General features: G+C 44.5%; 1 protein-coding gene across 2 annotated transcripts in view; it reads right to left on the bottom strand.

Annotated features, from left to right (window-relative positions):
- The window catches only part of GFOD1 (Gfo/Idh/MocA-like oxidoreductase domain containing 1), a 97,993-nt gene extending 84,251 nt beyond the window's left edge, over positions 1-13,742 (bottom strand). Inside the window, exons 1-2 of one of the 2 annotated variants that reach the window (XM_039857974.1) lie at positions 12,745-12,983; positions 9,821-9,867 (exon numbers count right to left, since the gene is read on the bottom strand). In XM_039857974.1, the coding sequence (XP_039713908.1) occupies positions 9,821-9,867; positions 12,745-12,797 (100 nt within the window). In that variant the 5' untranslated portion in view covers positions 12,798-12,983. Of the gene's footprint in view, positions 1-9,820; positions 9,868-12,744 lie in introns of both variants that reach the window. The other variant, XM_039857973.1, reaches the window with a different exon arrangement.
- Between the last annotated feature and the right edge of the window lie 567 nt (positions 13,743-14,309).

The raw sequence follows: 14,309 nt of genomic DNA, 5'->3' as shown, positions 1-14,309 counted from the left end.
GAGCAGAAGTTCAGACAAACAGAGCCATGTGGGATTTTTTTCCCCCCTAAATGTTTATACGTGCTGCTTTTTCCTCCTCTGTTGCCCCAGTTCTATTGGAAAAGGGGAAGAGACAGAGCAGGGAAAAGAATCTCATTTTCCACCACCCGCTTTTGATTATTCATATTCATATAGGAGATAAAAGGAGCTGCCAGTGACAGATTTAAGTAACAAGTAATCTAAAATCCTTACTTTGCCCTTGACTTCAGTTAAGAGACATTCTGTCAGAGACACACACTTACACCCTCACACTCTCACAAATGCATACTCATCTCTCCCTCCAAGCTCAACTAGCCGGAATTTCACAGTCCCAGTTCCCTAAGGAACATTCGCACAAATGGATACTGCTTTCACAAAGTGAATGGGACTCGAAAGGGGAAAAAAAAAATGCAATAATAATTAGCAAAACAGTAATTACCTACTTGTTGAGGCTTTATGCGTTCGTCCTTATTTAGCCTCTCCCTTCGGATGAAGAGGACAGAGGGATTGGAGAGAATAGAAATTCTGTCAGAAATCTCATTTCCCAGAGTCACACAGTGTGTTGGCAGTGGCGTACAGAAAGCAATCTTCCTGTGAAGTCAGTCTTCTTCCCTCAGGAACAGGCTTGTGAGTGTTCTCTCGGGTTCTCAAGGGATTAAGAGGCCTGCATCTAGTGCCTACCCACACTGCCCTCCTTTGCTTCTTTGTGCTTTAGCCAAATGGAGGGAAACCCTCGCAGGGTCGCTGAGAGGGCTAAAGAAACGGCTCCTGTGAGCAAAGGCTGCATTCTGTCCTGGCGTCACTCCAGCCTCATCTATGCCATCTGCTACCTAAAGTACCTCAAGAGATGAGCAGGGATGGGCAGGGGTGTCATTTATCTGGTTGCTCATTCCCAACATTTAATGGGGATTTTAGGAAACTTTCCACAGCACATCTCTTTATTAATAAGAGTCCTTACTAATAAATGGAGAAAGTCATGCCCACATCTTGTTAAATCTCTTTGAATTAATTATGATACACTGATACCCTATTGTGTAGATGCCTTATAATTCTCTTCCTAGAAGAAAACAAAACACACACAAAAGTGTAGACTTCTCAAAACTCCATGTTTAGATCATGCTATGTTCATTGCTGAATCTCCAGCCTGAAGATTAATGGCCCAAAGAACTTCCTGCCATGATGGAATTGTTCTCTGCTGCGCTGTCCAATATGGCACCCACCGGCCAGCCACGCATGGCCTTTGAGAACTTGAAATGTAACTAGGGCAACTGAGGAACTGGATTCTCTATTTAGTTTTAACTTAAATTTAAAGAGCCACATATGGCTAATGGCTACTGTATTGCAAAGCAGAAATCTAGAGTGCCTGTTATAAAGTGTTCTCAATAAATATTTGCTCAAGGAAAGAATAATGGACAGTAGCTGCTCACCATAATAAGTTTTGATTAGGCAGGATTCTCACATTTACTGAGTGCTCAATTTAAATAAATCTCCCATTTAGGTCATCAATATCCAGAGCTAAGTATTTTTATTAGCTCTGTTTTAAAGAGGAAGAAACTGAGGCTCAGAGAAGTTAAGGAGAGAACACACAGCCACACAGAACATGCATGGCGAGGCCTGGATTCAACCCCAGGCAGTGTGATGGGGCAGCCTATTAAAACTGGTCAACTTTTCCACTGATGAGAAAAGCACCTCACTTTACTTTCTGCAGGGTGACACCAAATTCAACAAGGAATGTTTCCTTTTGAAGTAGAGCAATGAAAATACACCGTGTGTCACTTTTGGGGAGATTTTAGAAGCCTAGCCAGTGCACTTACCTAGCAAGGCTCTGTTGACGGACTACTGGATCCGAAGTCAAGAATTAACTATTCATTCTATCATTCTACTGTGGCTTTTCCCTAAAACCATCTCCTGAAAGCAGAGTACTCCACAGTAGCCCCACAATCTCCCTGAGCACTTCCACACGTCGCGCGCTGAGTACCCTTCTCCAAGGAGATTCTTTCATCCTTTCTCGTCCAGTAGTAATTCATAGCCCCAGCCGAGCATTGACCCTTGGACTGTATGGGGCTCAACTATACAATGAAGGGACGTGAGCTTCCTCCACCATCCGGCACAAACACAAAACCAGGAACTGAGCACGGCCAGCCCACCCTCTCCTCGGCTCACCCTGCTTCCCACCATAGCAGCCCAAACTCCATCACACAGGGAACCTTTGTCTTCACAATGTTTCTTGCTGAATCCCTTTTTCACACCCTTTAAGGCGGCCATTTGTGCTCCTCTCAACGGGGTTCTTTCCAACTATCCTGCAAGCTTCTCCTTTGCTTACCCCAGAGCTGTGTCATCTGTGACTGTCACCATTGGGATCTGAGGGGAGATAAAGATGCAAGCGGCACTACTGCTGATGAAGGGAGGTAGTGGAATTTGTTGGCAAAAACTTAATAATTATCATTATAGGTAAGAAAAAAAAATTTAATTTGGACATTCTTAAACCACTGTAAGTTTGTGGTCAACCATAAGAAGTACAATTTCTTCAGAGTGCCGCTACAAAACCAAGTGGTTCCTTGAAGAGGATTTTACATTACAGAGCCTTCTACATCTTCTTTTTCAATTATTAAATTCTAACCCCTCTTTATCCAGTATGAGCCCCACCTCCTCCAAAATGTCTTCTCAGACTATTCCAGCTCTCAGGAATTCCTCTTTCCTCAGCTTTCAGGCAGCATCCATTATCTGCAGGGCCACTTCCTCAGGGACCCATGCTGCCTGAGAGGAAGGACACTGGGGACCAGCGAGGCCTTTCCTTGTAGGCCTGGCACATTTTATCTCTAACTTCAAACTCAAGTTCCCCACTCAGCAAAACAAAAGCTCAACAGTGAACTAGATCCTGCCCTTCTGGAAGACAACATGCCAATAATTCATCACCTATGAGACCCTTCTGGGTCTCACTCAGCTCCAAGTCCCCCATTCACACACATAGCACTTTTTATAAGGGGAATTTGGTTCAAACATGTTCTCTAATTTTTCCCTTTAAGAACCCTTTATAGACTGGCACTGGAAAGTTACCCAGATGGTTGGTTAACCCTTAATCCAATACCCACATTTTTGGGTTACTCAACTGTCTTAAGCAAATACTTCCTGGCGTTGCAGTATAACGACTTATTCTGTACTTAATCATGTATTTCGTTGTATTGTTGTGTTTGCATACATTTATCTTTTCTCAAGGACAAAGACCAGATCTTACTATATGGGGTAGTTCCCACCACAGCTAACACAGTACTACAGGCATTCAAAGGAATTTATTAAATGAAAAAAAAAAAAGAAAGAAAGAAAGAAAGAAACACTCTCTAAATACTGGGCAAAATAAGTGATTTAAAGATCCTAGAGCATCTCAGGTAATCTCTGAATTGGAAATGCCCCTCAAAGAATGTTCAGTGCATTATCAGGACCCCGGGCAATGCTGGAGCCCAGTTATAAGTACCCACTCACGTGTTCGTCTCCCTCTTCTACATAATGAACCATTTCAACTACTCTTTGGCAAAGCTAATTTCAGTTGGGTTGGAGAATTATTTCAGCTGTACCTAGTTCCAAAATCAAAAACAAAGGGAAATATTTGAAAATCAAAAAATTCTACCCCTAACTTAACAAAATCACAAAACCAATGCTTACAACTCAATAAAAAGAAGACAAACAACCCAATTTAAAAATGGTCAACAGATATGAATAGACACTTCACCAAAGAAGATACACGACTGGCTAATAAGCACATGAAAAGGTGCTCAACATCATTAGTCACTAGGGAAATGCAGATCAAAATTATAGTGAGATACCACTACACAGTACCATGGCTATAATCAAAAAGACTGACAATACCAAGAGTTGGTGATGATGTAGAGAAATATGAATTTTCCTACATTGCTGATAGGTATATAAATGGTACAGCTGCTCTGGAAAACAGTTTGTCAGTTTCTTAAACAGTTAAATATATACATATCATGTAACCCAGCAATTTCACTCCTAGATATCTATCCAAGAGAAATGAAAACAGAGATCACCAAAAGACTTGTATGCAAGTGTTCATAGCAGCATTATTCATAATAGCTAAAAACTGGAAACAATACAAATATCCATCAAATGGTGAATGCATAAACAAATCTGGTATATCCATACAATGGAATATGACTCAGCGATAAAAAGGGAATGAACTTCTGATATACACAACATGGATGAACATCAAAAACATGCTAAGTGAAAGATGCTTTACACAAAAGACTACATATTACATGATTCTGTTTATATGAAATTTCTAGGAAAGGCAAAATGATAGAGACAGAACGTAGATCAGTAAGTTGCCTGGGGCTACAGGTAGGAATGAGGATTGGCCATAAACAAGCATGAGGAAACATTTGGGGATGTTGAAAGTATTCTTAAACTTTTTGTGGAGATAGTTACACAAATATATAAATTTACTAAAAAAATCATTGAATCACTTACAATGGGTGAATTTTATGATGCAAACAGTGTACCTCAATAAAGCTATTTTTTTTTTAGCAATGCTAAAGCTGCAAATCAGCTTTGTTTGGGGCTTCAGAACTGTAGTTTTAGTTTATAAACAGGCTAACTAAAAGAGCATCTCAATACTATAAGGGCTATTACATGTGGGAATTGGAAATTTAAAAAACAATTCATATCATTATAATATACTTATTTTTCTGTATTTTTAATACTCTACAGGTCATTAATAATTCTCATAGAAAGTCTAAACCCCAAGGCATCTCAGACTTGCCCAAACCTGAGAGGCCAGCTTCCCCAGAGCCCTGCTGACAGGTGTAAAACTGATATGGGTGAAGGGTCAATGTAACTCTCAGTGGTGAGGGTGTGAAAGCCTTTTTCTCAACATCTTCCAGGGCTTGAATCAGAACCAAAAAGAACTTTTGCCTTCAAGGTCTTCCTGCTTAGAGAACAATGCTCAGAGATTCTCTTCTAGGGGACCACACCCACCAGCTGAACTCACTGGATCAGCTTCTCCACTGACAAGTCCTTCCAGACATATACTTACTTACGTGACACATCTACCAGGTGTCTCATTGCCCCGCTTGCCTGGCCAGATGGCCTTGATCCAGCCAAAATATGTATCTATCAGGATTGTTTAGAGAAACAGAACCAAGGATGTGTGTGTGTGTGTGTGTGTGTGTGTGTGTGTGTGTGTGTATTTTTATATACAGAGAGAGGGGTTTATTTGAGGAATTGTCTCTTGCAATTATGGGAACTGGCAAGTCCAAAATTTGGAGGGCAGGACAGCAACCTGAAGACCTAGGATGGAGACCTAGGGAAGAGCCGATATAGGCAGTTTCTGATCCAAAGGCAGTCTGAAGACAGAAATCCTTCTCCTTCCAGGGAGCTCAGTGTTTTTCCTGACTCCTGAGTCCTTTGGAGGCCCTGTGCTGATACTTGAGCACAAAAGGTCTGTGCCTCCTCGCAGTCCTCTGCTGGGACACGCCACGTAGGAGGTCCTCAGAAAAAGGCTTTCAAGCCAACAAATGATCATAAAACTCCATGGAGTTGGTCATGTTTCTCTACTTTTCCACCACATACTTTAAAATATACATACAACCTAAATTTAATAATAACTATGACAACAAGGTTGGCATCATTCGATCATCACATATATTGTTTCTTTCCATTGTTTTACTCTTGATCATTATAAAAGCAGTAAAATGCCAAATGCATATTTCATAAAGTGGATAAAGAATGTATATAATCAAGAAATGTCTACATTTGTACAATCTTCATCCAAGTCTGTGTTCTTTTAATCGGCACCTTTTTGGAATGGGACCTAGCTCAGAATGACCGCCCTGCAGTAGAGTGGTCCCACTGCATTTTGTGATATTTTCCTCATATTATAAGATAACTTCCAAAAAGACTCAGCCAGGAGAAGGTATCAGGCACACACAGAACAATTAGGAGTCGGGGTCAGGGAGAGAGCGGCACTTTTCAGGTGGCCAAACAGGTAATATTTATATTTGAGAGCTGCGTGTGCACAGTGTCCTCTCCACCACATGGGCCCTTGAAGCAGAGGAGGCTGATCTAAAGAGAGATGGATAATGAAGCTGACACATGGAGATGAGCAGAACACAAAATGGTCAAATTTCAGGAGTTCATGGTTTTTAGGTACCTCCTGAGGCCCAGCTACATCCCAGGCCCTGAGTTCCGGGAGACAGCCCTGCAATCTTCTCACAGTAATAAGAAATCTTCATAGGAGCACAGTGAGTTCACAATCAGCACCTTCTAGATCACATATCTGAAGCAAGTACTGGATTCTCAGCAAAGACAACCTCCGACAATTCACTTATGTACGTTCCCTTTTAGAAATAAGTAAACTTTTAACTGTATTTTCTGAATCTAGCAGGAAGGAATCATCTATTCAGAAATTTTTTTTTTTTTAAATCTTCAAAAGCACCATTTGAAATAGGGTAAAGAACTGATTGCATTGGGCAGAAATAAAACTAACATTTATTGAGTTTATGCAGATAACTAAGGAGGGGAGAATGTACTAGGTCTCTACATATGCCCTCCAATTTTAATTATCACCCCAATGCAATAGTATAGGATCCTTAACTCTGTTTTATTGATGAGAAAACTGAGGCTCAGAAAGGATGGTAACCTCTCCCAAAGTCACACAGTTGTAACCCACCAGCCTTTCCTAACACTGGTTAGTTTTATGAATCACAACATCTTATATAATGATACTCTCTGTCAGGCCATGATTGCCCTGAATCAAAATATGTAACTAATTGCCTGTGTATTTCTTTCTTGGTGAAACCCTTAAAACATGCCATTTACTTCCTTTTTTTTCTTTTCATTCTTCTTCAGTTTCAGGTATCAAAATGTCCAACTTCTTCTCTAAGCTTCTTCTCACTCCAATTTAAACTTCTGCAGAATTGTACATTTTCAAACCCAGATATAATCCACAAAGTACTGCACCTAATTTCAGGTAGTTGCAGTGAGGCTGGTGATGCTTGACTTCTCCCAACAGTAAACAGAGTCATTTCTTTCATTTACTTAATGCCTCAGGGCTTTCTCAACTCCACGCCAAATTAATAGACCAAAATCATTTCACTCAGTGCTCAGGGACAGAAACTCACCTTACCCACAGTCTTTAGGTAGGAAAAGCTCAAGAAGAGATCTCAAGGAAGAACTGAAAATGTTGAGTTTGCTGGGATTTCAGAACAGTTACTCTCAAGTTCAAAAGCACCGTTTTATTATCTGCAGCCATATCTCTGCTAGTGTGGCAACCATGATCAGTGGGACCGTGTCTCAATCCCGTTTCCTCCCCACTGTCTCACCCCTGTTCCAGCAGCCCTCCTCAATCTTGAGCAATTTCTGACCCTGAAAAGTAGAACAAAAAAGGGTACATGTATGGCTCCAGGTCTTCAGCTAACAATACCAAACATGTTGGGGCAACTTCAATGTGAGATCAGATCAAAGCTCAATGAAACCCTCCCTCGCGAAGGAGCCTTCCATTCCAAGGAGAGGTTTCCCCAAGAGCATCTGCACTACTGTCTCCAAAAACCTGTGAAAACGGACTGTGAAAACAGACACTATCACATTACACACAAAGGCAACAGGTATTTTAACATGGTTCCCCAGCCAGGTTAATTGCTCACGGCAGGGGACATCTTCTTTTCCCAAAGGCAAAGGACCATAGCATCTCTGTGTCTGGCTGCTGCAGCCTCCATATCACCTGGAGAGAAATTCTGAATCTCAGGTCCCACCCTGGAATCTGCATTTTGACAAGATTTCCAGGTAATACGAGTTAATGTTTGAGAAGAACTGGGCTACTGCGTGCAGGATAAAAATGTTATATATTGATTGACACATCTTGTTTATAACTGTTTGTCTCTCCCAAGCATTTATTCATTCAATGAAAAGGCATTCATTCATCATTCAACAAATATTTATAGTGTGCCTACTAGGTGATTGACTCAGTGCCTGGTACTGTCTAGGGGAGATAAGGCCACCTTAGTAAGCAAAGCAAACAAAGGTCCTACCTCACATAATTTACATTCTAGCTGAGGAGAGAAACAGCAAATAAAATAACAAGCAAATAACCTAAAGAGATCATAAACTGAGATAGTGCTAACAAGAAGATAAAGAGTAAGACAAAGGTATGATTGACAGGTACAGGGAAAAGACTTTTGATTGGAGGATCCAGAAAGGCCTGTCTCCCAACATAACATTTGAGCTGAAACCTGAAGGTGACAATGAGCTAGCCATTCAAAGGAATGAGAGAGAACCTTTCAGGGAGAGCAAAGAGCCAGTTTGTAAAGGCCCAAGGTTGGGAAAGAGGTTGGTATATTTGAGGAACAAAAAAGAAGACCAAGTAGCTAGAGTGTGGTGAGCTTGGGAGAGTGTGTAGTCACCAAAGAGGTGGGAGAGATTAGTAGCCAGGGCCATTTCACACCAAGTAAGTTACAACAAGGAGCTTGAATGTTGTTCCAAGTGCCATGGGAGCCGCTGAAATGTTCTGAGCAGGGAATGACACAGTGCTCTACATATATGTGTCATTTACCTTTTGTCTAAAGAATAGACTGGGTAAGAAACAAGAGTGGACCTAAGGAGGCAATTAGGCAGCTTGCTGCATAGTCTAGATGGGGCGGCCTGCTGCAGCAGAACAAATGAGGTCATCAAATCTGGCTGGGGAATTATGCTGGGCCCTGCATGCCATATAGCTCTGGATACAAAGGTGAGGCACCTGGCAATCAAGGGGCTTGAGGAAAGAAAGGAAATCAATAGACAACAGTGTCATTTCATGTGCCAATTAATTTGGCAATGTCTTTGTTAAATGAAATGAGCACACACTTTTTGACCAGCAGTTCACGTATATATCCTACAAGCCGACTGGCATGTGTGCAAAATGACATATGCTCTAGATTATTCATTACATGTTTGCATAAGCAAAAGACTGGAAACAATCTAAATGTTGAGTAATAGAGAACTGGTTAAATAAATTTTGACTTATCTATACAGTGAAATACTATATACATACTTAGAAAAATCTTCAAAGGAGACAGAAAAACTGGTAACAGGAACTGCCTTCAGTTGAAGGACAGAAACTGAGAGACACTTACTTTTCAGTGTGTACTTTTACAGCATTTGAAATTTGGACCACGTGAATATACAACCTTTTTAAAATAACTAAATGAAATTTAAATTTTAAACAAGTGCATTAAAATAGCTATAAGGAAAGATGGCAGCCCATGGTGCTGAGACCACAAAAGGATCTGCAGGGGAACAGGACTGAGAAAGGGGGAGAATTCTGGAGGAAGTAACACTGAGGCTGAGTCTTCAAGAGGGAATAGCATCCATCACCAACACAAAGCAGAAGGGTGTTCCTGACAAAGGCATGGACATATAATCCAACAGGGATTATTCAAGGGAACAACAGTATTTTTGGCTTAGCTAAAGCTCATGAGGTTCCAAAATGGCCAGCAGCTCTTGCCTGTGATGCCAGGAAATTGGAGCTTTCCTAGAAGTGATGAAAGGGGAGAGCAGTGGCACAATCAGGTCCATAATTCTTCAAGGTAACTCTGGCAGCAGGGTGAAAGGTGGACAGAGGCAGGAGTGGGGAGGAGCTGACTAGAACCTAATTAAGAAACCACATAAGGGCCTACTTCCTACTGTGGAGGAAGTGATGATACAGAAGAGGGAATAAATACGAGAGGGATTAAGGAGTTGGCATCGATCGGATTTGGGAACTGATTCCATGGATGGGGTAAACAGGAATAAAAGATAACTCCAACAAACTTACCTGGGCTGCCATTATCTGAGAGAAGAAGCCGAGGCAATGGAGCAAGTCTGGGTATGGGAGAGAAGAAAATGATTCCAGGGGAGGCAGAATGGTAGATTCAAATCTCTGCCTGTATGTCCATGAGCAATTCAACTCATGTCTCTAAATTTTAGTTGCTTCATTGGTACAATGGAGCTAATATCTATCTTAGAGGATTATTTTAATCATGGAAGGAAATGTTTTGTATACAGAACCTATCATATTGGCTGGCACATAATAGGTATTTAACAAGAGGCGGCCCTGGAAATGGTAAAATTATACATTATAGAAAAGTCTCTACCACAAAGCAATGACTATTTCACTAAGGTAGGGATATAAAGGAAGATGTGATTCAATTGATTCCAAGTTTCATTCCTCTAGGGTCCCTAGTCCAGCCCCTCACCTTGACAGTCTTGTGACCTGTTATGAGTATGGATTGGGAGCCACAGATTTCTCACCATTGCTGGGCAAGCAACTCACAGCCTAGGCCTGTGCTAGAAGGACAATTCAACCAAGACTAGTCAAGACTGGCTTGTCTCAAATCCAGATAAACATTAGCATCTATAAACCTCCAACGGCCAGACCAGCCTGACAACTGTTTGGGGTTTTTCACTTCCTGTGTTGTGTGTGTCGAACCTCTCACAGTGACAGCAAAATAAACCCAGATGACCACCTTGAGGTGTACTTGCAGGCACAACTCAAAGGAGAGTGACCTCTGGGTATTTTCCAGTAGTGATAAAGTCTGAAACAAGACTGTAGTCCAGCCACCTCGAAATCCAATGCCTCTTTTTTCTATAATCACAGACATCCTCAAATTACCTACAAAATCAAAAGAATTTAAAAAAAAAAAAAAAAAAGCCTAAGACCTACCATGAAAACATGAGCGAAACCCTATTCCTTAGGCATGAGCATTAAATAAGTATTTCATATGTCTCTTATGCTTGGATTTGAAGAGGTACCTCACGTTAGTCTTATTGAGGAAAAAAAATATGATCTTTGGAAACAAGAATGGAAAAAGTATTCAGAAATATATAATTTGTGACCTTTTTTCGAAGCCATGGCCTCAAAAAACTTTAATGGCTAAAGTATCATTGATGGTCAGAAAACAGGAACACCCTTATTCCTCAAATTGCCACTCTCTTGGTAACATGCTCTAGGGTTGCTCTATGGGTCTGACCTGCAGGACTTGTGCTGCCCTAGAGGGGAGAAGCCATGTTACTTACAACAAGATCTTTCTGACATGACCACTCACATGCCCTCTAGTAGACATCTGCCTCCACATGGACCTGTTTTATACAAATTGTCCTAATAGATTCATGATATAAAATGGCTATAATCTGTTTGATATGCACGGATCCATTGTAAGCACGGAGGTTAACTACCCAACACATGCTATGTGAAATAGAAAAGAAATACTAGTCGGTGACATTCAGTTCAAGACCAAAGAAACCAGACAGCAAAGGTTGGAAGCTTAATAAAATTAACTGAAAACTGACAGCATTGGGAAGCCGATTATATCAGATGTCCCATCTGAGTCAACAGCAGAATAACCTGATAAGAACAGTTTTCTAGGGAGAAAGAGTTCTGCATTCTGGTAACAGTTCTCTGAAGATAGAACTAAAATGTATATATCCATTTCACCTACCCTAAATCCATGCCTGTTTTTAAAAATAAAACATCTCTTCAAGATTACATAAATTACCATTGGTTTCTGTGTGCTTTCCCTGTTCCTTCCCAGATCTTCCCTTGTAATTCTTCTCTAACGTGGCATCCTGTGCTGTCTCTTTCTTCACCAACAAAATTCCAACAATTTTCTCGGGAGAGTAAGGAGTGAACAATCTTCCTGGGATTGTCTTAGGTGTGTGAGTACTGCTGGTGGACAAAACATGCACTTTATCTGAGCATGACAGAGATGTTGGTACAGTACTATGAGATTGTTCAGACTGCCTAGGTTAGGGTGGGGGACTGGATGGTGAGGTTGGTGAGCTCATCCCCAAACTGCTTGTCAACACAAAGCCTGGGAACTATTCCTGATTGGAATTCAGAAGGAACCACAGCTTGCTTCCAAGTGAAACTGGCAGCCTTTCGGCATTTTTCTACACAAAACATCTGTCTATGCCTCTAGAACTACGGCACCTATCCCCTGAAAAACTGAAGATATATGACTCCCAGTCTGCCCAGAAGACAACTCCTGGGCTGCCGCACTTGAAAGTTAAAGCCCTCTGGTTTTATCTAACCAATTTACTAACCTATGAACCTCCCTGAAGCTTGAAAACGTCCCAGTAGATCTGCCTCCCATCCCCTGCCATCTAACCATTCCCACTGTGTCCTTGCTTTCAGTGAAGACGAGATCATTCCTTCCGGCTGATTGTCACATGTCTAATTTCACACTAAACTAACTCATAGCGGAAAAAAACATACTATCTTAGCAGGGCGCCACAGCTGCTAAATGTCAGGTCATCTATCGCCCCCAGGAGAAACCGAGATTTGTGTGGGGCCCTTTATTCAAGCGTTCCTGGGCGCGCACTCGCCTCTCACAGGCGCGCACGCACAGTCAGGCACTACACACAGAGCTGGGGACATAGTTTTTCTCTCCCTCAGAGCAGCCATCCCCAGTCCTCAGCATCTGCTCCGCCTCATCCCTATCCCCGGAACACACGCCTTCTCCAGCCTCCGCACCACACACGTGGGGAAGCGCGTCCAGGTGGTTTCAGAAGGAAGGAGGGAAGCGTAGAGGTGGGGAGGGCCAGGGATGAGGGAGGAGAGCGCTCCGAATAGGATGTGGGATCTCAGGTCCCCAGGTCAGCGCAAAGGCCATGTAAGCTTCTGGGAGGAAGAGGGGGCTAGACGAGGAAAGCATCAGGGAAGGCAAGGAGAAGAGGCAGGAAGGGGGAGGGGTCTCTCACCCAGGGTTTTGACAGCGATCTGCTTGGTGAGGGGCGGCGGCAGGTTGATGCATACTAAGTCCACGTCCTGATGCAGCAGCACCTCGTCAATGCGACTGGTGTAGAAGGGAACGCTCATTTCCTTGGCCAGCTCCTCCGCTTCCTCCTGTGTGCGGCCCCACAACGCCTTCACCGCAAAGCCCTCGTCTTTCAGCAGCGGGATGATGACACGGGCCGTGAGGCTGGTGCCGAACACGCCCACCCCGGGAAGCATGGCTGCTCCGGTCCGCCTGGTTCTGCTTTAGTTCGCCTCTCCAGTTCAACACGCGCACACCCCTCTAGACAGTCCAGCACCCGGCTAGTCGCGGTGCGCCAGCCGCCGTGCCCTGGGCAAGGCGCCCGGGTGCCGAGAGCGCACTCAGCCGCAGGCGGAGCAGACTCGGGGCGCCTCAGTACAGCAACTGCTGCAGTGTCCGCCACGCGGGGCTTCTGTCCTTCCCGGAGGCGGCGGCGCGGACCCACCCAGGGCACCCGAGGCCCCGAAGCCCCGCGGAACCCCGGCTCAGGCGGCACCCCTGTCGCAGCGCGGGCCAGCTCCGTGCGCCCCGTGAAGGCCGCTCCATGGTCGGCTCATCCCCGCGCCCGCGCCCCCGCAGCCCGGGTCTAGCTCTCTCCCGCGTATTTTCCGCAGCCGGCTAGTCGCACGCACAAGCTTCTACACGCTGCCAGTGCCCGGACCGGCTCAATTGCGGGTCCTCTTTCTCTCCCGCTCTCAGCCCGGAATGAAATAATCCAGAGGCCACCAGGAGGCCGGCTAAACACGCGGCTCGAAGGGTGCCGGGCGCGGATCTCCAGCTGCAGCGCGGCGGTGGCGGCGGCGGCAGCAGCCAAGACGCGACGCCAGCCTTCTCATTCTGCTGCCATGTTCGCTTGCAGAGCGGCTCCAGCGGCCTCGGCCCCGGCCGGTTTGGCTCAGGGATCCCTCCGGGATGAGGGCGGAGTTGGGGAGTTTCGCTGTCAGCGGCCGGGTGTTCCTGCACCGCCCCCGCCGCTGCGCAGCGCGCCATTGGCCGCCGCGCACCGCCCCCGCCCCACCGCCGCCGCCGCGGGCTCGGGGTGCGCGCTGCCGCGGGCGCAGGAACCCAGCCCGACTCCTCCCCGGCTCCGCCTCATTCGCCTCATTCGCCTCATTCGCCTCCTGCCCCTCCGCTTCTTCCCTTTCTTTGCCCTCCACTACCTCCTTCCTCACCTCGCCTTTTTCCAATCCCCGCCCCAAGCAAGCTAATAAATCTATCAAGGCAGGGCGCACCCTCACGGGTGAGTCGTCGGTCCCTGGGAAGAAAGCAGCGGGCGCTCCCGCCCGGCAGAAGCTAGGGAACCCAGTGAGGTGTGAGCAGCGGGTAATTACAACCTCCGCTCCGGGAGCTTTTCCTGCTGGGAACCTTGCTAGGGAAGCTTTCTAGGCATTCTCTTTTAATCCTCGCACCAACCCTAAGGTTATTGGAAACCCATTTAACCGATGATGTCCTGGGAAGGTTAAGTGACTTGGGCAAGGTCACACAACAGGTGAGCAACTAACTGTCCTA

The sequence above is a fragment of the Pteropus medius genome, unplaced genomic scaffold (genome assembly GCF_902729225.1).
Source record: "Pteropus medius unplaced genomic scaffold, Ma_sr-lr_union100, whole genome shotgun sequence".
NCBI classification, from domain to species: Eukaryota; Metazoa; Chordata; class Mammalia; order Chiroptera; family Pteropodidae; genus Pteropus; species Pteropus medius.
The sequence above is the reverse complement of the archived record's forward strand: the minus strand, read 5'-3'. Positions and strand labels throughout refer to the sequence as shown.